This window comes from Chrysemys picta, chromosome 3, assembly GCF_011386835.1.
Source record: "Chrysemys picta bellii isolate R12L10 chromosome 3, ASM1138683v2, whole genome shotgun sequence".
In the NCBI taxonomy this organism is placed as follows: Eukaryota; Metazoa; Chordata; order Testudines; family Emydidae; genus Chrysemys; species Chrysemys picta.
Window position 1 is genome coordinate 206,987,410 of NC_088793.1, and position 23,495 is coordinate 207,010,904.

Consider the following 23,495-nt stretch of genomic DNA (forward strand, 5'->3'; position numbering starts at 1 on the left):
AAAAGTTTCCATGCAGCTTGCAGGCATTTCACTTTTGGGACTGTACCTTTTAATTTCCATTTAATTAATGGTCCCATTTTTGTGCAGTTCCCCTTTTTTAAGTTGAATGCTACAGTGGTGGGCTTCTTTGGTGTGTCCCCTTCTTCCCCCCCCCCAAATTAATTATATTATGGTTGCTATTACCAAGCAGTTCAACTATAGTCACCTTTTGGACCAGATCCTGTGCTCCACTTAGGACTAAATCAAGAACTGCCTCTCCTCTTGTGGGTTCCAGGACTAGCTGCTCCAAGTAGTACTCATTTATAGTGTCAAGAAACTCTCTGCATCCCGTCCTCAGGTGACATGTACCCAGTCACGATGGGGATAGCTAAAATCCCCCATTATTATTGAGTTATTTATTTTTATAGCCTTTCTAATCTCCCTGAGCATTTCACAGTCACCATCATCATCCTGGTCAGGTAGTCGGTAGTATATCCCTACTGCTATATTCTTATTATTCCAGCATGGAATTTCAAGCAGGGATTCTATGGTACAGTTTGGTTCATTTAAAATTTTTACTATATTTTACTCTATGCTTTCTTTCACATATAATGCCACTCCCCCACCAGCCCAACCTATTCTGTCATTCCTATATATTTTGTACACTGGTATTACTGTGTCCCACTGATCATCATCATTCCACCAAGTTTCTGTGATGCCTATTAATATCCTCATTTAATACCAGGCACTCAAGTTTACCCATCTTAGTATTTAGATTTCTAGCATTTGTATATAAGCACTTATAAAATTTGTCACTTTTTAGCTGTCTGCCACTATGTGATGTAATTGAATGGGACTCTCATTTGACTGTTTCTCATCAGATCCTACCTGTACTTTATCATCTTCCATCCTCTCCTCCTTACTAGGATATAGAGAATCCTCATTAATAGATCCTCCCCTAAGGGATGTCTCTGTCCGAACCGTGTGCTCCTCCGCACCCGTCGGCTTTTTCAGAAGAAAACAGTGTAAAAAATTGGAGATCTAACAATTTTAGGATCTCCACAATATTTTTGTATTCTCCACTGTTCTGCAAATTTGAAAAAAACGTTTCACTATCACATTTTCATTACAAAGATACATCCCAACTTAAACAGAAGTGCAGCTGCACTGTTGACTCAATCTTGCAGAGAACTGTTTCTAACCAAACAGCAGAAGTTAACATGGTAACTCATCTCATTCACTTCAGTGAAGTGCAAGCTTCAAAGTCTAACTGGAAATAAATATAAAGCAGAAGTAGATTTTACTACAACTTTAAAATTGCAATTAAAAATCATAAAATGTAAGAAAATGCAAAAATTAAGTTTTCAACACCAACATTAATTTAGTCACATTGCACATAAAAAGTATTCACAATTCAATTTTTTCTAATTAACCATACTGTTTTACTGTTTAAGTTGTAAAAGTGTATACTACACCATAAAACAACTAATGTGCAATATATCCATTATTGTCTGAATATATAATAAAATGCACCCTTTTCAGATAACATATAATTTTTGTGATTTGTTAAGATTTTTCAGTTTGCAGGTGAATTCTGGATGGAGCTCAACCATCATGACATTATCAAGCTATTAAACTAATAAAAACTTGCAACAACAACATTTGGAAATGAAAATCATGCCTTTCTAATGCCAGCATTATTTGAGGAGTCTCGGTAACAGCAGAAGGAAACAAATAGAAAGGGAAGAGATAATTTATTTGGACTTTGGAACAAGAGAATTAATTCTCTGGACATCACCTAATCTCAAGGTATTAAGCACTTTAAGGACAGGTCAGTTCTTCATCTATCTAGGGCCCACTTAGGAGTATTATGGCAGGAAAAATTGGTTTTAGCCACTGACAGGTAGAGCAACTGGCCCTGTCATTTCTGCTGGAAACATTCACCTTGAGCTTGCTCTCACACTGTATTATCAACCCAGTCTGATGCCAGTTGCTGACTACTCTGTGAACAGGAACCTAGGAGAGAAAACCACAACCTTCCTTGCCTCTCCTTTATGCTCTACTGCAAACACACATCCAAACTCCGCCCTCCATGCGGCCTGTACTCCTGAGAGGACCAGCCAGATGCCATCCATTCCCAATCTCTCTTGAGTTACGAGCCAGATGGGGGAGCAGCACTGCATAGAAAACCAAGGACAGGTACAAATTGTGTAGGAGCCCAAAGCAATTCTGAACAAGGCGGCAGGCCTGCTAGCCTAACTGTAGTGACATAGAGGAGTATGTTCCACCACTATCGAAGAGGCAATGAGACCAAAATCTTGATAGAAAGATGAGCAAGATCTTGTTTTTCTCAACAGAGGGAGAAAACAAAAGTGAACACAGAAGCAGGAAGGCTTATGAGGAACTCCAAAAGAACAAAATTAGAAAATTGGGCAATATGAAAATAGATCAAATTTAATCTAAACAAATTAAAATAATCCATACTAAAAGGACCCATTTAAATTTAATTGGCTCTCACTGGTGGGCAGTGCTTAAGGGAATTAGACACTGAAAGTCACTGGAAGTTGGACATCTTTTTAAAATATCACCCCACATTTTAACTAAAAGATCTAAGTAATTACATGGACAGCTCAGTAAGACATCCTCTTAATATACAGCAAAGGTCAAAATCAAATAAGGCGTTATGACGTAATAAGAAGGGGATAGCAAACAATATGGAAAATATGCTATTTAAAACCAGGGTAAATCCTCATTTTGAATACTGGATTTAGTGTTAGTGACCTGATCTCACAAAGGACATAACAAAAACTGGAAAAAAGTCCAGATAAGAAAACAAATTATTATAATGTAATGTGGAACTATGGAAGAGAAAATTTAAAAGAATGATTATTTTTCATAAAATAGATGTATTAAACATATAAACAAAAGGCAGCTCAATCTATTGAGGTTCTGAAATATACAGAGATACCAGACTCATCTATAGTTCTAAGAATAGTCTCCACTCCATACACAAGCCCTAATTCCAAAGTGTTAGAATTTGGAAATATAGCCAAATAAACCCGTCTCAAGACAGTGCTTATCAATATCAAGTTCAAAATGCATCTACTATTTCAAAAAATCACACTTGGCATTAACTAGAGACTTTAAAAGTTACTACAATCCACTCCTCCTAGATATGTTAAACCATCTCATATCAAAATACTAAAATTCGGCTATGGCATCCACAACACAGTGGAAATCCTACAGCTGTTTTGTAGAGTAGGTTGAGAAGACTTCAGTTCATAGCTCAATACTGGTGCTACCTCAGGTACAGGATTAGTGACCAACTGAGACATCTTCTGTATCTATCAATTGTTGTTGGTTCTCCAATCTTTTGAGGCGAAATTACTTTGAGATGGGATCTCTCTCTCTCACACACACACACACACACACACACACTGTTCCCATGCTCCTGCCTTGGCACAATTGTCATATTTTCTGTTCATTTTCTTTTCTGCCTTTCTCCTTCGGTTTTCTCTTCGTCTGCATTTATTTTCTAGTTTTTTGTTATTTTATGTTCTCTTGTTTTGTGGCACCCCTTCTCCATTTCCCATTAAGCAGGACTACATGCTACTTGCATAATTGATGGCTCCCATAAAACCAAAACCAACTCTTGCAGCTGAACTGAATGCACTGAATGAACAGAACAGAGAAGTTTTGGCCTGGAAGTTACTATTCAAGCCTGCAGTCATGTGCATTTGACCTTCTCCTGCAGCATGGTTCATTAAGGGACCCTGCTTCACCTCCATCTGCTGTAATACATTTGTATTTGTAAAGATAAGATCTGGGGTCCTGCAAGTTTCTCTACCCACACTGTTGTTCACTTTCCCCCATCCCCTCAGCTAGTCTGGACTGGCCCCTCAAGGCTGGGAAACAATAATTGAGATTTCTATATTTATTCCACTCCCCACTATACTTGACAGAAAATGTAAAACACAAAGTTATTTGTTCAAAAATTATTTCTATAAAATTAAGCTGAAAAATCGTAATTTTTTTTTTTACTCATGTATTTCAATTAGTTTAAGGGAGTGGGTATCTCCCTAGCAGAATGCCATTCAAACAAGAAAAAACTGCTCAAGCTGTCTGTAGGATAATAGATTGTCGTCTTTAAGCCATCAGTCAAAGGATGGTTTTTAGATGTTTCTCCCTTATGAAAACTGATGAATATCTTTAGACTTTCTGAAGTCCTTAGCATAAGCTAAATAAAACCTTTAAACCTACTTCTTACCATCCCTGGAATGCAATCTGTGTTGATTTGAGGAGACAAAATTACCACTAAATTTAAATTGCTCAATTGTGTGATTAATACTTCATAATTTTTCAAATGCAAGATCACACAAAATTTGAGATCTGTACTTGTCCACTGTGCCAGAAACCACAGATGTGAGCAGTTAGCTATAATAGGTCTTGATAGCTCTTAAAAAACAAGAAAAACACGGTCCTTAACACGACAGGGAAATCCGGTTTAGCTATCTAGTTACATTTCAAATGCAAAGAGAATGAATTCAACACTATTCTTGGTTACAATGTTAAAATGCATTTTATAACAAGAGACAATTAAATTGTCAGGCTTTCTGAAGAAAAAATCCTAACTCTGCTTCAGAAAGTCTTGTTTCATTGCAAGACAAAAATGATGGTAGACTGCAGAGACAAGGTTTGGATCAAATGGAACAGTAGGAAAACCAAAATAATATCTGTGCCTCTAGCCAAGAATAGGAAACTAAAGAAGTGGTTTCAGAACAGAACAAAGAGGAGATTTTAAAAGGTGTTTTCCTAGAGCTGTGCATAAAGTCCTTGAACTGACCAAAAGGAAGTTGTCCCTTCCTGAGGGGCCAAGGGTCTTCAGAAGACTCATCCCAAGAAAACAGGAACATAGGACTTACAACTGGAATGGATCTTATGGGTTCAGTCCAATCCCCTGCTGGCATCATCATCATATAAACCCATTCATAAATGTATCAAGCTCCATCTTAGAACTACTGGTAGATAAGTTTATCCCCACTCCTTCTACTGGAAGGGTGTTCCAGAACCTCACTCCACTGATGATTAGAAACCTTTTAATTTCCACTCTAAATTTATTCATGGCCATTTTATGCCCATTTGTTCTTGTACAAACTTTATCCTTTAGCTTAAATAGCTCTTCTCTCTCCCTGATGTCTATCCTACCAGGTATTTATAGACAACTATCAGATCACCTCTCAACCTGTTTTGCTAAGCTAAAAACAAGCCAATTTCTTTTACTCTCTTCTCATAAGACAAGGTCTCCATTCCCTGATCATCCTAATAGGCCTCCTCTGCACCTGTTCCTTTTTAAATTAATCTTTCTTGAACATGGGTGACCAGAATCATACACTGTTGCAGATGAGGTTTTACCAGTGCCTTGCACAGTGTCATTAATACTTGTCTCTCTCTGGAAATACTGTAATACTGGAAATAACTTGCCTGATACATCCTAAGATTACATTTGCCTTTTTCATGACTGCACCACCAGTGGTTCAATGGAGGTCCCATTAAAGCTGCTAGGACCATATTAAGGTCCCCCAAAGGAACCAGGTCTTGAATCAGAGGATGGAGATGAAGAAGCCCTTTAAAAAATCTTGCTATCATGGTACTGGAGAAGATAGATCTTCCTTAACTAAGGGGATGAAATGCTGGTAGCACTGCCAACTGTACTCTCAATGACCTAAGAGCAAGTAAGATGCAGCAAGTATTCCAAGTTGTCCAGGATACAAGCCAGTGTCGGCTGAATTCCATGGGCCAATGACCACACCAAAATCACTTTCATTTTGCTGAATAGACCATTCTAATAGAGGACTTTGTACTGTTGAATAGGACCTGTTGAACAGCTGCAGAACACCACTCTTCCTCTTCATTTAGCCATGAAGCAGCCACACTGTGAGATGCAGGGGACTGAGCGTGGGACACGAGGTGCAGCCGTGATTCTAAGTGAGTAGGCTGGGATGGAGAGGAAGCAGTACGGGAGGCTGAACTGACAATATGAGAAGACTGGAGAACCAGCACTGAGTTGGGCCACGCCACTACAATGAGAATGAACTTGGCCCGATCCACCTTTGTTGAGGCCACAAAGATCAAGAATGGGTCTTGCCCCTTCCTTAGATTTGGGCGCCAGAAAGTACAGAAATAGAAGCCATGACCCTGGTGTTCTGGCAGAACCTCCTCCTCCACCACTCCCAAACCAGTACAGAGCGAACCTGCTCAAGGAGCAGTATCTCATGAGAGGGGTCCCTGAAGAGGGATGGGGAGAGATGGAAAAGAACTGGATGGCATAGCCCAATCTGACAGTGCTTAGGACCCAGATGTCGGTGGTGATAAAGCCCCAGCCATTGTGAAAGTGAGCCAGCCTGTCCCCAAACAGAGGGAAAGGGGAGAATAGGAGCGATGACTGGAACACTGCTCTGGACTAATGAGTCAAAATGGTCTCTTGGGAATGCCAGGAAAGGGCATGTGGGCTGGCCAAATCCTGAATCTGACTGCCTCCTCCTATGGGATGTATGCCCTTTTCTGGGGTAGTCCTGCTGTCTTGGGGGAGGGAAAGGCTGCCTAAATGTGTGCTGCGGACGATAGTGCTGCTGCTGTTGATCACCTCTGTACCACTAGTGTGTATGCTTCCAAGGAACATAGAGTAGCCTTTGAGTCCCTGAAGGAGTGCAGAGTCTCATCCGAAAAGAATGTTTGGCCACTGAAGGGCAAATCCTCTATGTGCTGCTGCACACTGGGGGCACTATCCAAATTTTGCAGCTAAGAAGCCTGTCTCATGGTCACAGCCGAGGCCATCACTCTGCCCAAAGTATGCACAACGTCCAGTGCGGACTGCAATGAAGTCTTAGCCACCAAGCAGCCTTTGGTGACAAATGCCTGAAATTCCTCTCTCAAGGCTTTGGGCAACTGGTCTGCAAACTTAGACATAGGCCTTCAGTTCACAAAGTTGTACTTAGACAGTAATATCTGCCGGTTAGCAATCTGCATCCACAAGAGGAGATGTAAATCTTCCTGTTCATCAGGTTCATTTGTTCAGAGTCCTTCTCCTTGAGAGCGGACTTAAACCCGCCCTGCCTGGCTCTATCATTCACCGTGATTATAAGCAGGGTATCTGGGGCCAGATAGGAGTAAAAACCCTCAAATCCCTGCACCGAAATGAAGTAGTGCTTTGCTGCAGGCAGTACCGAAGCCAGCATGCTGCAGAGGACTTTAGCAGGCTCAAGGAGTGCATTGTGAACAGGGAGGGCAACTTTCCCAGGAGCAGATGGCTGTTGGATATCCACTAACTCATGGGTGTTCTCCTACAGGAACTCTGCTTGAATACTTCGGGAAGCAGCCAAGCACCGCAAAAGGTTCAGGCACACCTTGAAATCCTCCAGTACCAAAGGGAAGAAAGAGACAGACACCACGGAATTGTCTGGGGACAAAGATGAAGCGGTTAACTGTGCCAGAGCTGGATCCTACTCCAGGGTTGATGGGCCTGGATATGAGGACTCTGGAGGCTCCACGAGGGGAAGGCTCACCAGTGCCTGGCCTGTGATGACTTGATAGTCACCATTACACACCCAGTTGGTGATCTCGCCTTTGAGCGAGATGAGGAGTGGGACCTCTGCGACCGACGAGTGTCCCATGGATACTACTGGTATGGATAGGGCATTGATGGCCAGTAGATGCCAGGCCAGGGGCCCACATCCCGACCACAAGACGAGCACCAATCCTGCTACCCAGAACGCTCCAAGAATTGTCTCCGACGCGGGTCAAGCGATGGAGAATGAAAGGAGGAAGATCTCGCCGTGGATGCTGAAGAGTCTCAGGCTGCAGAGGATAAAGGTAGAGCCAGCCCTGAGAGTGCGAGCAACCACGCTGAGTTGTCTGTAGCCCAGAATGACAAGGGAGATGTCGCCAACGGTGGAAACGGTATCAGCACCACTGAGTATGCCTCTGTTGTTTCCGGTGCTGGAAGCAGTGTCGACCCCGAAGTCGGCAGTGCACCAAGGTAAACTGATGGTGCCAAAGTGGAAGGCAGGGAATGCCGCCATAGTAATATCAGTGACAGCGGTCACAGGGGTGCCAAAGACGCTCCTGGTACCGGGGGGGTCCCTTGTGCTGAGCCTGGTACCGGTCCCAGTTCTACTGACTGTGAAAGGGAAACATCACGGTACGGTGCTGACAGACTCACAGGTTCAGTGGCCCACACAGCCAACAGGGCTATAAAAGACGCAGTCCTGGTAAAGTCATGGACCAAGGGAGTGGTTGGGACAGAAAGGCAGACGAGGTTATATTGCTGCCTGACATGCACCGGTGCAGAAACAGCTGGTGCTAGCATCACCCTCGTCGGTACCAGAATCAACAGACGCCCTGGGGCCAGAAACAGAGTCAATGGTACGGAATCTCCGACCCCCTTGACTGTTACCAGGGAACAGTTGATAGGACCTGCTCCATCCCATGCACTGGTATTCACCGTGCCGATCCACACCCCATCTGGAGGAAGGAGATGAGTCCCCACATGACCTGGAGTGGCCTCAATCGGTCTGATGTGACCTTTTCCTTTGTGCACTCAACAGGGAACAACTCCTCAATCTCTTTGGAAAGGCATCAACTCCAGCACGCAAAGCGGCAGCACTCTCGGAACTCAAGGGCAACCTACAATTTGACAAGAGCGTTGGTGCTGAAGCAGATGCATGGCCTGTTCGACAAGGGCTGCTTCTGACGAAGCTCCCTCGGCACCTGGGTCCATTTGTGAATGATCTGCAAATTGAACACTGCTCCTTGATGTGGGTTTCGCCTAGGCACAGCCAGCATCCGGTATCGGGATCGTTGTTGGGGATTGCTCCTCTACATGAGGGACAATGTTTAAACCTTTGTAAGGGCATCACCAGGGAAATACTTAAACTACACCTAACACTAAATCTAATTAATACTATACTAAGGGTACTAAATAGTCATATACAACTATTATATATAATATATATATATAATAGTTGTATATTTAGAGGGATTGTGAGGTGAAAACCACAAAGAGGTCCAACTTCAGCCATGCTTGGTAAGAAGGAATATAGGTGTAGCAGCGTTGCTGCCTCATGTAGCAAGAGGATGGGCTATGGCCACGAGGTGCAAGCGCCGCCACTGTATGGGTACTGCTAGGCAAAATTCTCTGGATCAGGTGTGTGCACAACAAGCGCACCAAAGTGCAATACTGTGGGAGTGCAGACATTTTCCCAGCATTTGTAGTGGACTATACCAGCATCCATTACTTCATCATGAAACTACCACAATGCACACACATCCTATTTTATTAAACTTTTAATTTAATTTTTTATTAATAGACATCTTTGCCCTCTGTTTAAACCTATTTTTGACTGATGAGATGTGAAGTAAAGAGAAGGTCTCATTTAAAAAGTAATTAAGGATTTTGCTTTAAAACAGGATGCTGTCACTTACAACTTTAAAGTTAGAGGAAGCCTTAAAGGGAAACAATTACCAATAGTTTGCAGGACATTACTACCAGAAAAAGTATAAAGTACATACAAGTTAACAAGCCTCAAAACTCTACATCTAACTTATCATTTACAGATGTGTAATAGAAAAAAGAAAAGATAAAAAGATGACAAAATTGCAAACCTTACACTAATGTTTTTACTACTCAAACTTGCTTTCTTAATCTTTACAGACTGCATGAACAAAACTCCTACGATTTAAGCAATTTCTTATAAAATTTCAGAAACCTAGCTATTATGGTAATACCAGTATATGTCCATTCAACAAAACCGAATCCTTTTCTTCCTAAATTAGAATTCAGTGTTGAAACATTAGTCTTGCCTATTATCTGAAACTTCAGTTAAGAGTAAAAAGAGGTTTTCTGTTAGGAAAGATTAGTTCTTAGACATGTATATTTTGTATACATTGGACCTTTTTGTGTGACAAGAAGTTGTGGTTACTAAAATCATACTGATCACATACAAGAGCAATAAAACAGACTGGGCAATGGAGGTGATAAGCACTTAATTTACCAAAAAGTTCAGTAGAAAAATAATTAGACCTACAGACAGAAAATAGGCCACTGCGCAAGATATGCAAAGTCAACACAAATATGATCAGGATGGGGGCTAAAGACAAGGAACATCCAAGTTTGTTAGTAAGCACTCCCTGCAATAACAAAGTGAAAGATTCAAGCCAACTGTTAAAACATTTTCTTGACATCCCTCTATGTAATACCCCCCGCCCGGAAAAACTTTGCTAACTTTGTACTAAAAATTTGCTCAAGTCCATCTCCTACAAGCACAATAATAAAAATATATCACGTTAATCACCAGTTAAGCCAACATTCACATTTACATTCACCTCTACTCTCTCAACTTTACTGCCAAACAGTCACAAACTCTGAAACTTCATAAGCAACTCACTTGTAATTCTAACACAGAGCCACTCCAAATGCACGTCCAGATTCCTCATAATTACACTCAAACACAAAAGCTAAATATTTACCCAATTTCCTCGTGTATAAATGACATCTAGACTTGACTGTTACAGCTATTCTACTGGAAAGATATTTATCTTCCTGGGGTCAGAGTTTATGTTTTGCATTTCAATGTGACTCTGAAGAACTGGATTATCATCATAGTGAGTGCTCTAAGTTGGAACTGAAAATAAATGTGTGGCTTGTGTATATTTGGGTAGTATTCTATGAGAGTTGTGATTGGTGTGGATGAAAATGTTGTCTTAGCTGGTGATTTCTTTGTTTTTATTGATTGTATTGATGGGAAATACACTTGATTAGCCTTAATTTGCATGTGGGAATTTCCCTAGTTTTTAATTGGCAAGAAAACTAAATTATTTTTATATAAATGCTGCAGGAACACAAAAGTGCTCTAATTGGTCGTATGAGGTTCAATGCAGCAGGCATGTAACTGCACTAGGCTCACCTTCTACAGATGTCTGGACATATGTAGTGGAGTGTGTGTGTTTGGATGTAGGATGGAAGGTTATAACTGGTAGAATACCAATTGGGGGCACTTAAGAGGGGAAATTTTATCAATGTTGAACATGTCAAATGTTTTAAACCAGTCAAGTTTAACATAGTGAACACACTTCCTGTTTCCATGACTACCTCCTCCCCCATTTTGTCCCCTTTTCATGTCTGTCAACATCCCTTGTAACTGCCTTCTACATTCCTTCAAATTGTGCACTCTCTCCCCCTTTCTAACAGTCCTCCAAATTACCCTTCTCCCCCAACCTTTCCATTCATGGTTCCCTATCCCCTAAAGCTTCTTTCACACACCCATCTTTCATGCCCACATGTCCCCTGGAAGGCACAATGCCAGGCAGAAGGTATATGGCTCCATGGACTTTTACCCCTCCTTTACTTATGTTCACACTGTCACCGGTTATGGAGAAATGATAAATACAACTGCAACTTAACTGAGAAGCTATATTTTTAAAGCAAATTTTGTACACTCTGTAAAATTCCCAAAGAAAACTGGTCAGTTGAGTCAAGGGCCAAGGTAGACCTAGGGGGTAAAATCCAAATCATTTGAACAAGGGGGTTCCCAAGACAGGGCACCCTAAAATGAGCTTTTTCCAAAGTTGCAAAAAGCTTTTTAAGGGCATATCTACATAGGGAAATTTACTGACCTAACTACACCAGTATAATTATACCACTGTAACTACACTGGCATAACTCCCCATGCACATGCTTTTTCAGAGTGCCTTTTTTTTTTTTTTTTCCACTTTAGCTTAAATCACTTCCAAAGAGACATATAAGCTAAACTGAAAAAGGTACTCTAAATCCCAAAAGAGCATGCCTTCTGGAGAAGTTATACTGGCATAGCTGTAGCAGTATAATTATACCAGTACAGCTGTGCTGGAAAATTTCCCCACGTAGACAAGTCCTAGTGTTTTTTTATATACACCTAGGAAAGAAACAGGGCAAGAACTGCATTAAATATATATCACTCAACTTTCCTAGCCAACATCTGGTACATGGTACCAAAAAAGAAGGTCCATAATTGTAAACATGAATTTAACAGACCTCTTGAGAACTACAGAGTGAGATGAGGCAGAGCTGGCAATTCTCTTATGGATTACGAGCATGGAACATACACACTTTGATGGAACTCCTGACACAGCTTCAACACCAGCTCCCCTTTGAACTTAAAAGAGAACACATACAGGACAGGAAAAACGCTTCTCTGCAGGGATTTGAACCTAAGACCTCTAACATCACAAAGCAGACATCTATTACATGATGTAGCAGAATAACTCTTTTACCCAGTTGCGTATCAGAGGGACAGCCGTGTTAGTCTGAGGGCTGGTCCCCACTTAGTCCGGACTTCGGACTAAGGTACGCAAATTCAGCTACGTTAATAATGTAGCTGAATTCGAAGTACCTTAGTCCGGACTTACCGCGGTCCAGACGCGGCCGGAAGTCTCCCCCCGTCGACGCCGCGTACTCCTCTCGGCGAGCTGGAGTACCGGCGCCGACTGTGAGCACTTCCGGGATCGATCCGGGATCGATTTATCGCGTCTTAACCAGACGCGATAAACCGATCCCAGAACATCGATGGCGTGCCGCCGGACCAGCCGGTAAGTGAAGACTAGGCCTTAGTCTGTAAAAAGCAACAGAGGGTCCTGTGGCACCTTTAAGACTAACAGAAGTATTGGAGCATAAGCTTTCGTGGGTGAATGCCCACTTCACCAGACGGAAGTCTTGCGTCTGGTGAAGTGGGCATTCACCCACGAAAGCTTATGCTCCAATACTTCTGTTAGTCTTAAAGGTGCCACAGGACCCTCTGTTGCTTCTTACCCAGTTGCATTATTCTTACATAGGATAAAGAGCGAGATATGACATACACTCTGAACCAGCAAATTTCTTACTTGCCCTCATAAAAATATCCCTTTTAGGCTACACGAGCACTCCACTAGAAACCAGTAATTCTACACTCCCTTCTTCCAATAACTGGCATTAATAAATCCCTTTGCAACTCACACTGAGAAAAGCTTCATCTATATTAAAACTAGAAAGGATGCACGTATTCATCCCCTTTTACAGATGGGAGGACTGAGGACCAGAGAGATTTCAGAAGATCACTTCTGGCATGTCAGAAATAGAACCCATGTCTCATATATAGGCTTGGAAGATTAGATGTTTATATATAGATGTCACTATACACACACACAAACTGATGAAAAAATATTTCCATCAATAATAATTAAAGTGTACAGATAGGCACAATAAGAAAAATGCTTCCTGACAACATGAGTTTGATTTAAGGATATTTACTTTTCATAATTTGACATGCAATGCTGACAATGTGTTTTAAAGGTTATAAAGCTTTAACTTTTTAAATCTCAATGTCTACTTTCATTAAATAATTATTGTCTGACCCTGTGTCTGAACTCCCCATAATGGCCCAAAACTGAAAATGTAAATCAATAAAAAAATACCTGAAGCCCATAATTTTGCACAATCATGAAAGTTTAAATCAATAAAAACGGGGAAAAAATACTTAAAAATAAACACTGAGATTATAAAAAAAATAAAAATCAAATTCTGCCAAGCCTATTGCGGAGCCAAGTTTCATCCATTAAGCCATGCTGCCTCTCACAAAGATCAGGTCAAATCTATATTCTTGGCCAAGCTGTCTACACAACACGGCCAAGCCTGTGACCAACTAACATACATACAGATAAACTTGCCCTAGCAAATAACTGCACATGATAGAACTTCTGACTGAACACTGAAGGGAGCTGCAGGAGAGAAAAGATGATTGCAGTTAAGGTGATAGGACTCGGGAGAACTAGCTTTGCTAAAGACATCCTATGTGATGCAGAGCAAGTAACTTATCAGAATTTTCAGGTGTCCACTAGTTTTGGCCACTGCTTTTCAAATTGAAGGGCAGGCAGAGAAATCATCCGGGGAAGGGTTGTTGCTCTCCTGTCACACTGAGCTGGCTGGGTTCTAGTCTGCCTTTTGTAGGTAGGGCACTGGGAAACCCACCTCCAAACAGGCTATGGGGACATGATCGGAGTGGGTTTCTGCCAGGAAGAGCAATGGCAGGCTGCCAGGGACAAAGACAGGACTACTCCCCCTAACCCCAGGTTCCACTGTTCTCAAGTCTCATGTTATTATTTAAAATAACTAAGGAAATTCAGCAGAAAAAAGACTTTGCTAAAATGGAATTAAGATTTCAGCCACATGACACTGCCTTGAGTAGTTATCTTGCATGCTGTCACTTTATTCCCTACTTCCCAGTTTTCTGGCATTTGCCATTCCTTTATGGTAAGAGACACGTGGAGGAACTTAACTCTGCGTTTTCTGATTTTCTAAGGTTTGAACTTGGACATTTAAACTCATGTCCAGGAAAGGTATGATCAGCACTAGGCAATGTTATGCGGCCACAAGCTTAACTCTACCTTAATTATTTTTTTTCTGTGGTGAATAAATATTTATATATTTTAAAATTTTCAAAGTAACTGATCATGGCAAATATTTGCAAATTCAACAGGGAGAAGAGACCTGAAACACTCATGAGTAAAAAGAGGGGACATGGAGAGAGGGCAATGGCCTACAAGAGGTATAGAGTGAAGGCCTGGAAAAGGAGAGCAATTACACAGAATAGCATGGAGCCAGGATGAATTAATAGAGAAGCAGGAAAGCAGAGAAGGGGGACTAGGCATGCTGGATAGCAGGAATATCTTAGGCTGTACCTCTCAAGCCCCTCAGCTTTTCTGCACTTTGGCTCTCAAGCTCAATGTCTTTCCAACTTCCTTGCTCCCTGACTCCCCTGAACAACAATCCTCCAGTGTTCCATGCAATTGGGGAGCCAGTGAGACCTAGGTAGGCTGGGGGCGAGGAACTTGCAAACTACAGTGGAGCAGAGAATGATAGAGACTGTATGGCAATTTAAGCTCACTGTTGCTCAGCCTACCTAACCCCAGCCTCATTTCTCCCACCACAATCCTTACTCTCTATCACCCACTGGCCTTATGACTTATCAGAGCAGAGCACCACTCTGGTAAACCACAGGAAGTTTGTCAGATAAGTACTATTTCAGTAGCAGACCTTGAAGTTATGCTTGCCAGGGTGTGGATGAGGAAGTGCCAAGGAACTGGGGTGCCAGAAGGGACCAGGAAATTCCTAGGATAGCTGGAGGAGCCACAGGGAACAGGAAAGGCAGAAAACCTGTGAGACAGGCTGGGCAGCCATGAGTCTATCTGGCTCACCTGGATATACGCAGATGACAGGTGGCGAGTTGAAACAGGCGGGACAGCATCAGAAAATGGTAGTAACAGAATGAGCTGTTCCATCGGCTAACCTCAGTGAAACTCAAATAGGCTATCTTGTGTGTTTAATTTTAAAATGTCAGAAATTTTCTACCTCAAAGATACTATCAGAATGTGCATAGGATATCAGAATGCATACTTGTGTGATGACTGGGGTTTGTGGTTGTTAGCAAAAGGAACCAAAAACATGAAACAAGCCAATTTTTCAAAAAAAAAAAAGAAAGAAACTTTTTCAAATTATTCCTCTGCAAAAATTAGTTAAATTTCACTGCAAAAGTTACATAAGAAGTTCAACTGTCCCTTGGAGAGTTATTTTGTCAGATTTGGAGACTAAATTAAATCTTCATCATATAAAACAGAGGTAGTATATTTTAGTCATGCTTTAAATTGATATCACAACACAAAATTAACTAAAGAATCACTAGTAAAGCCTCCATAATTAGTGCCTAACCATTCTGACTTATTAGGTCATTATTATTTTTTTTTTTTTTACAATAGTTTTGCAAAACAGGGCCTTATACACCTGCAAAAGTGGAACCAGTACCTGATCTGAACTTTCAAATAAAAATATTCATCCCAAAACATGGAAAGATCTATATTTTTAAACTTTCCTGCTGCGGTAAACATGGCACTAGTTCAAACATGGCCCTACTTATTGCAATCAAGCCCCTATAAGCCTGTAGTTCAATATTATTTAGGAGACCAAAGTAGTCAGAGTTGTACTGGTGCCATATTCTGTTGTATCTGTAAAAACTAAAAACTGAAACCTGTAAAAACTAAGTATTCAGTTCCTATGCCAGACATGCAGGGATATATCTAGTAAAATCATCTACTGTGTGATTTAACAATATACATGCCTGCAGATCACAGTTTAAAAGCAAGGCCCTGATCCTGCAACTGACAGAAGCACCAGCACACTGCTGCACCCATGCCAAGTCCCATTGACTTCAGTGGGGCTCTTGGGGGCAGTCCAGCAGTTTGTCCACACCATGTGTTGCAGGATTAGGGCCCGTTTTTATGTATTTATTTGAGATCACAGACTGTTCTCTTCACTTATCCTCTTAAGACACCTGCTTTATTGCAGAAATGTTGTGGTTCTTTGTATATGTAAATAGGGCTGTATTTTTGTGTTTAGTGCTTATTTGCTGTAGTCTCAATTTGTTTGTTTCTTGTTTGTGTAAGGAAAGGGTTGTTTCTATTTTTTCCATATTTTTAAAAAATGCACACTGTGAGTAATCCTTCAGGAGAACTAACTTCATGTGAAAGTTGAGCTATTTTTATTTAGTTATTTGTGCATGTAAAAAAAGTCCTACACAGCTTTTTGGGGGAGAAAAGTATTTTCCTCACACTCAGTCAAAAGAGTTAAATTATTTTTCTCTGTTTTTAAAAAAATTATCTTTAAAGTAAGACCGTGAAAAGTTACAGCCCAAAGCAATACTTTCCTCTTAAAAACAAACAAGATCAAACTGGGGGTAAATGTGAAAGGTAATTTGCAACTATCTATAGCTGTAATGAAAATTTCATTTCTGTAATTCTAAAGATTAGATTAATGCCAAGATTGCTAAATGTTAATAGAAGTGTCACTGATTTACATAAAATCAGTATCTGCAACCTTTTGTGTACTGGTTACCTACTATACTGCCACCCTTACTTATCTATGGGACTACTGCCATAGTAAAGTCATACTACTGATCTACTTATGTAGTAAAACACTGAATGGAAGGCAGAATTGGCTCAGACTATACACACTATAATTTTATGCTACTAAAATATATTATAGTACTGCTTCTATTAACTTCTTCAATTTGGAATGGACATTGATCAGTTACTCAGATTTTATCCAAAGTATCAACCTAAAAACACTGCATTTTTCTTTTCAACAAGATAATACAAGGGACAGTTCAAGCAAAACTATTTCACCTAAAGCTGTTCAAACTGAAATCCACACCCCTAAAGTGTTAATCATGTTTTCTGGGACTGTGTTTTTGTTTAGATGAGTTTGTGCCTGTTTCAGAGTAATCAATCCATAAGGAAAATCCATAAACTTCCTAAAATGTATAATGCATTTTGACTGGGTTGAATTTGCATATCTACTGTAAAATGAGAAGGCATATATTTTATCTCTACTATTTTTCTTTTAATTATGGTAAGTGTATGGTGAACACACCTTGCTATAAACTATTAATAGGGGTAATCCAGATAGTCAGCAGGATCGTCTCTAAATGTATTATTTATAAGGCATGTTTAATTTATTTATTGTTAGGGCATTATGTTCTTCTAGAATTAAAAAATAGTATAAATAGATGTGAAGAAATGTAATAAGTTAGTGGTACAATTAATCTATTAAATTGAAGATATTTAAACAAAGCTATAAAATAAGAATTTACCAGTTTTCCCAGTGTAGGAATAAGTATACTAGTGAGCATAATTTTTGAAAGGCACTTTACATGTAACAATTTAAGCTAGAATACTGATTCTGAAGAATTTCAAATTAGAAATATTAGTCTCTAGTGAAATAGTGGTAAAGAATTCTTGGGCCCCAACATCACCACAGATTCTTAATGAAAATGTGAACCAAATATTTACAAAACCTGAAACAATGTTCTATGGTAAAAAGTGCATGTTCCATTAATATTTGACTGGTATGCAAGTATACCTTTTAAGCAAGTTCTTTGGACAATTTATGATGCTGTCACAGTTCAAGACTAGTGATACAATATTATTACTTTTTAATGCATCTTCCCTTGAACTCTTCAAATGTATTTAAAGGTAGTCTTCTCCATCATTAACTTTTATATGCAGTAGCACTTAGATTACTTTAAAATTGAAGATGGGAGGGGTAATCATGAGACTAGAAGTTAAACAATCCAGAGGCTATTCCAGATCAGGGATACACTGTGTGTTTTGGGAAAGACATTTAACCTATGTGGGCCTCAGTTTCCCTACCAGTAAAAAAATAGGATTAATAATTCTTACCCCACAGGGGTGTTTTGAGGTTTAATCAGAGGGTGTGTCATGTTTTTCAATCATCTGATAAGAGCACTGTAAATGGTTGGGGAAGGTTGGGCTGCTGTTGAAAATCACCATTACAAGGGCACTCATGCGCTCTCTGTCCACGTGCCCTGAATGACGGGGAGTGGTGAGGCTAGAAGAGAATTTTGGGGCAGTGGCTAGGAAGGCCAGAGCTGTCTGAGGCTAGGATCTGGATTTCCAACCACAGTTGCAGAAAAGAAAGGGAGGGAGCCGGCACAGAGCTCCTCACATCAGGAAAAGGACTCTGGTTTGCTGCGCATGGGGATTGAGAGGTGGCAAAGAAAGAGAACGTCAGTCAGACCTTAATCTGCATAAAAAAAAGATCCAGTTAAATGTGGCGGGTGTAATCTGGCGAGAAAAGGAGGTTAAATATGGCCCTAGTGCGAGGCGCCCTGCATAGATAAAAACATTCTCTTCCCCCTGACGAGCAGCACGGGGTGGGGGGTAACAAACACAACGGTGACAGCCAACAGACACCCGCTGCAAAGTGCATTGTATGGAAAGAGATGGAACCAAAAAATGAGATGGCAAATGCATGCAAGAAAATGCCCCTGTCCTTAGGAGTCCCCCACCCGCTTCCCCCCGCCCTATTAACCCCCCACTTCGCAGCCTGGAGGTGACCTGGCCCCCAGCCCCGCACCCCCTTCACCCGCCAGGCCCATTAACCCACAGCATCACCGGCATGAGACGCGGAGAGAGAAGAATGTTACTCGACCTTTCGTCCCCCGCATGGTGCCTGTCAGAGTCGGGCATGTTTGGGCCAAGGGCTGGGTTTGGGGGGTTGGCGAACAGGCTTTCAAAGGCCATGGTGCGGGCCCTGGGGTGAGCAGAGGAGGAGGGAGGTGGAGGAGGAAGGCAGGACACTGCTGCTGCCCGTGGTGGTGGTGAGGAGGAGGAGGAGGAGGCGGCGCGCACTCGGCGGCGCAGGAGGCTCGCTGAGGAGGCGCAGGAGGAGGAGGAGGGCCGGTCCCTCAGCGAGGAGAGATGATGAAGGTTTCACTCACGGTTACTTAGTGAGACACTAACAGTCACTCTGTGCAGGAGGCTGCACAGGGTGAGCCCGGCCGCCCCGCTGCCCGCTCTGGCAGTCCGCGCGGGCAGGCGGGGCCGGCGGCGCGGCGGCGCGGCCCGGAGGAGCAGGCCCGGGGCACAGGAGGAGGAGGACACACGGGGGGTAGGGAGTGCTGGTGGCCGGAGATGCCCGGTTATTTCTTCCTTACAAACATGGCGCCCGCCCGCCCGAGACACTCTCACAAAATGGCGGCGGCGCGGCCCGAACGCGCTCAGCGCCTCGGCCAACAACAACAGCTTCTTCCGCGCCAGGAGGAGTCGGAGGGCGATGGCGTCGTACAGCCGTCGCCGGGCCCCGCCCCTGCGCTCCCATTGGGCCGCGCCGCCAGCGTCACGGAACGGGAAGCCGACCATTGGGAGAACTCGCTGCCAATCGCAGGACGCGAGGAGGCGGGCCTTACCGATCACGGCCCTCCCCTTGGTCAGATTGAAAGGCATGGCTAGGCATAGCGTCCTCCTCCGCGGCGCAGGGATATCTCAGGGCAGGGAGAGGAAAAAAGTCCGCCAGTGTCACGTGTCTTTCAAGGCGCTAAAGGGGGAGAGGGCGGGACCGAGCCTGGGGCAGGGCGCAGGGTCTGGCCCAGGGCTGGGGGGAGGTGCAGACCCCTATTGCCAGTGCCCAGGAGCATTGGGTGGTTCCCGTACCCCAGCAGATAAATAACAAACCCAGTGGCTGTAACAAACCCACCGCGCCTGGTGTTTGACCCTCTGGGGAGCCGCCTGCCCCCACCCATGGGTGCCCCCTCAGGTCCGCAGCCCAGCCCGCTGTGGTAGAGCACGTGGCGATGTGGGCCCTGGCTGCCTGCCTGAAGGGGAACACCAGATATTGTCTGCCCTGCCCCATCCTCCCATAGCCCTGTCCTGCCAACCCCAGAGCTTCCAAAATCATGGCCCGTTGGGGTGACGGGTAGTGTTGCCCACACTCCCAAATACGTATTGGGTAAGGCGATTTTGGACCTTGCTGCAGGAGCTCTCACCCCATGTCTCCCCGTCCACTGTCCAACAGCTATTTCTATCCTCCAATCAACCCTGTCTTTACAGTGCCTACATCAGTTCTCACCCCCACCAGCTCCCACCCAGGACCGGCATTGGTTCTCTCCCCACATCAGTTCTGTCTGACCCTTAGCCCCCACATCTGCCCCGTCCCCAGTCTCTCCATCAGTTCAGCCCCCAACCAGCTGCTCCTAAATTATGCCCACACACACCAGCTTTGCCTCCCCAGACCCAACTCTGCTCTTCCTGGGGTTCTTTAGCCCCTCTCCCACTGCTGCCCTCCCCAGGTCTGGGAGCCAGGTGTGGGGGCAGCTCCAGGGTTTCTTTACCTCTGTTGCCCCTTCCTAGGCCAAGGAGTGCAGGGAGCTCACAGATAGGGTTGCCAACCCTCCCGGTTTCGCCAGGAGTCTCCCGGAATCAGGTCCCATCTCCCAGAGGCTACTGAAGCCAAACCGGGAGATTTTAGGCGCTAAAACTCTGGCAGCACAGCAGGGCTAAGGCAGGCTCCCTGCCTGTCATGGCCCCACACCGCTCCCAGAAGCAGCCAGCATGTCCCTGTGGCCCCAAGGAGGTGGGGGGGCAGGGGTCTCTGCACACTGCCCACGCTGTTGTCCCACAAACTTATACAGGATCGTTTTAGGGATCAAGACAAAGATGCCACATTTATTATGATAATTTGATTTATGACCAATAACTAATATCTTAATCCTTATACACACACATTATACCTAATACCTATACACACACATTCACACACACACACACACACACATCCATCAGATGTTCTGCAGCTGCTGCATAGTTACCAGTCCTGCTTGAGTTTGTGGCTTGAGTTTGCAGCTTGGGTTCGTAGCTTGTGGCGGCTAATTGGCCAGGAAAGCCGGGCACAAGGACGAGCTGGGTCTCTGTTGGGCATGCACCGATGCCCTTCCATGTTGGCAGCAGAATGTTACCCTCCTCCAAAGTTTTCCATCTCACCCATCCTTTTTGTAGGCTTTAGTTTGAATCCAGAGCCTATAGGTCTTGCTGTGTCAGGCTGCCTCTGGGTTTGGTGATTGATCACCCGTCAATTGCAGACATGACTTTCAGCCTGGGACCGGGCTTTGATCTTCCTTCTATTGCACCTTTTCTTTTTAGGGTGGATTCTTCTTACTTTGTTAGGGCTCCTGTCTGCATCTTCAGCCGTTGGTGTTTGAACTCTATTTAATCAGGACAGGCTGGGGCTGGAGGTTGATTCCATCATCCATACATACCTCATTCACACATCTAAACTAAACTAATAAGATTACAGCAGGGTTTGCAAGTCTCAGTGATTTAAGCAGGAATTGGATTGATAGTGAAACTTACAAAGGCAGCTGACTGAACAGCTATGGCTCTTAACAAGCATCTTAACTGTTAATTAGCCAGTTATTGGGGTAACCGGTTTTATGAATGAATATTGTTTCATTCATAAAACTTTACTTATGAAGTTACATTAATAAAGTAAACAATTAAAAACAATTTCATTCATGAGTCCTACAACGCCCCAAGCACTGACTCCTCAGCTCCTATTGGCTGGGAACCGTGGCCAATGGGAACTGCGAGGCCAGCGCTTGCGGGTGCGGGCAGCATGCAGATCCTTGCCCCCATTCCTCGGGGCCAGACATGGCGGCCGCTTCTGGGAGTGGGGCCAGGGCAGGGAGGGAGCCTGCCCTAGCCTCACTGCGCTGCCACCTGGGAGCTGCCCGAGGTAAGCGCCTCCTGGCTGGAGCCTGCACCTTGCACCTTGCACCTCCTCTTGCACCCCAACCCGCTACCCCAGCCCCCTCCTGCACTCAAACTCCATCCCAGAGCCCGCACCCCTTACCCCCTCCCACACCTCAACCCCCTGCCCCAGTCCTGAGCCCCCTCCCGCATCCAAACTCCCAGAGCTTGCATCCCACACCCCATCCTGCACCCCAACCCCCTGCCCCAGGCTCGGCTCGGAGACCCCCTCCCACACTCCAAACCCCTCGGGCCCCAGCCCAGAGCCCACACCCCAACCCCCTGCCCCAGCCCGGTGAAAGTGAGTGAGGGTAGGGGAGAGTGAGCGACGGAAGGAGTGGGGTGGAGTGGGCGTGATCCCGGAGAAGGAGTGGGGCAGGGGGCACAGGTGTTTGGGTTTGTGTGATTAGACAGTTGGCAACCCTACTCACAGGAGGGGGGGAGGTGCAGAGGGGACCTTGCTCAGAGCAAGAGGTAGGGATGCCCTGAGCTGCTGCGCTCTTTCTGCCCTCTCCCCTCCCCTCCCTTCCCCTCCCCTCCATGAGGAGAGGGAGGAAGTATTCTGCCTACTTCCTGTAGCAGCCCTGATTGGCTGCTTTCCCTACTGCCCCACCTCCTGGTTTTCCCTCCAGTAGGACTGTAATTTGTTAGTGGGCTGGAGCATCTCCCATCATCACCAGACTGGCTACAACCCCGGCCAATCCAGGAGAGAAGTGTGGTCTAAGCCACGCCCCCTCAGAGATTTAGGCGCCAGCTCCCAGATGGAGGGAGGTGACTTTCTCTGCTTGAGTTTCACAACCATGAACCTCATCCCCTAGAGTTAGTCACCCCCAGTCACGTCAGCCCTTTCACACAACAAAACCAAGTTGGAGGAGGAGGATTTGGTGCCCGCCCCATATGCTATAACTCAGTGGTTAGAGCGCCCACACAGGATGTGGGAGACAGGGGACTGCACACCTTAGTATGAGGCTCACGCCAGGGCTTCAGCGTGAGCTTGGGGCCGGGTGTCAGGACTTAGGCAGCTCTGGGCATGCCCAGCAGCAGTAATTTAGGCGCCAAGGGGACTTTACTGGTAGAAATGTAGGCACCTAGGGAATTTAGGTGCCAACAGGGTGAGGCAAGGTGGGTGATTTAACAGACGTTGGTGCAATAGAAGATATGATCTCACCCACCTTGTCTAATATCCTGGGACTGACATGGCTACACCTACGTACACTTAGGTGAGCTGAGCAGAGGGGTTGAGAATCTAAATTTTGGATTTTGGCACCTAAAGTGGCAGTTAGGGGCCTAAATTTCTTTGTGGATGCAGCCCCAAGTCTCTTTCCACTCTCTTATTCTCCTTCTATGCTTCTCAT

General features: G+C 44.1%; 1 protein-coding gene across 4 annotated transcripts in view; it reads right to left on the reverse strand.

The window, feature by feature from the left end:
* ZC3H6 (zinc finger CCCH-type containing 6) overlaps positions 1–19,717 on the reverse strand; it is a 56,955-nt gene extending 37,238 nt beyond the window's left edge. Inside the window, exon 1 of one of the 4 annotated variants that reach the window (XM_065589928.1) lies at positions 19,554–19,717. In XM_065589928.1, coding sequence (XP_065446000.1) covers positions 19,554–19,717 — 164 coding nt within the window. Of the gene's footprint in view, positions 1–18,276; positions 18,370–19,048; positions 19,453–19,553 lie in introns of those variants that run through there. The other 3 variants (XM_065589930.1, XM_008167041.4, XM_042852760.2) reach the window with 3 other exon arrangements.
* Positions 19,718–23,495: the final 3,778 nt, after the last annotated feature.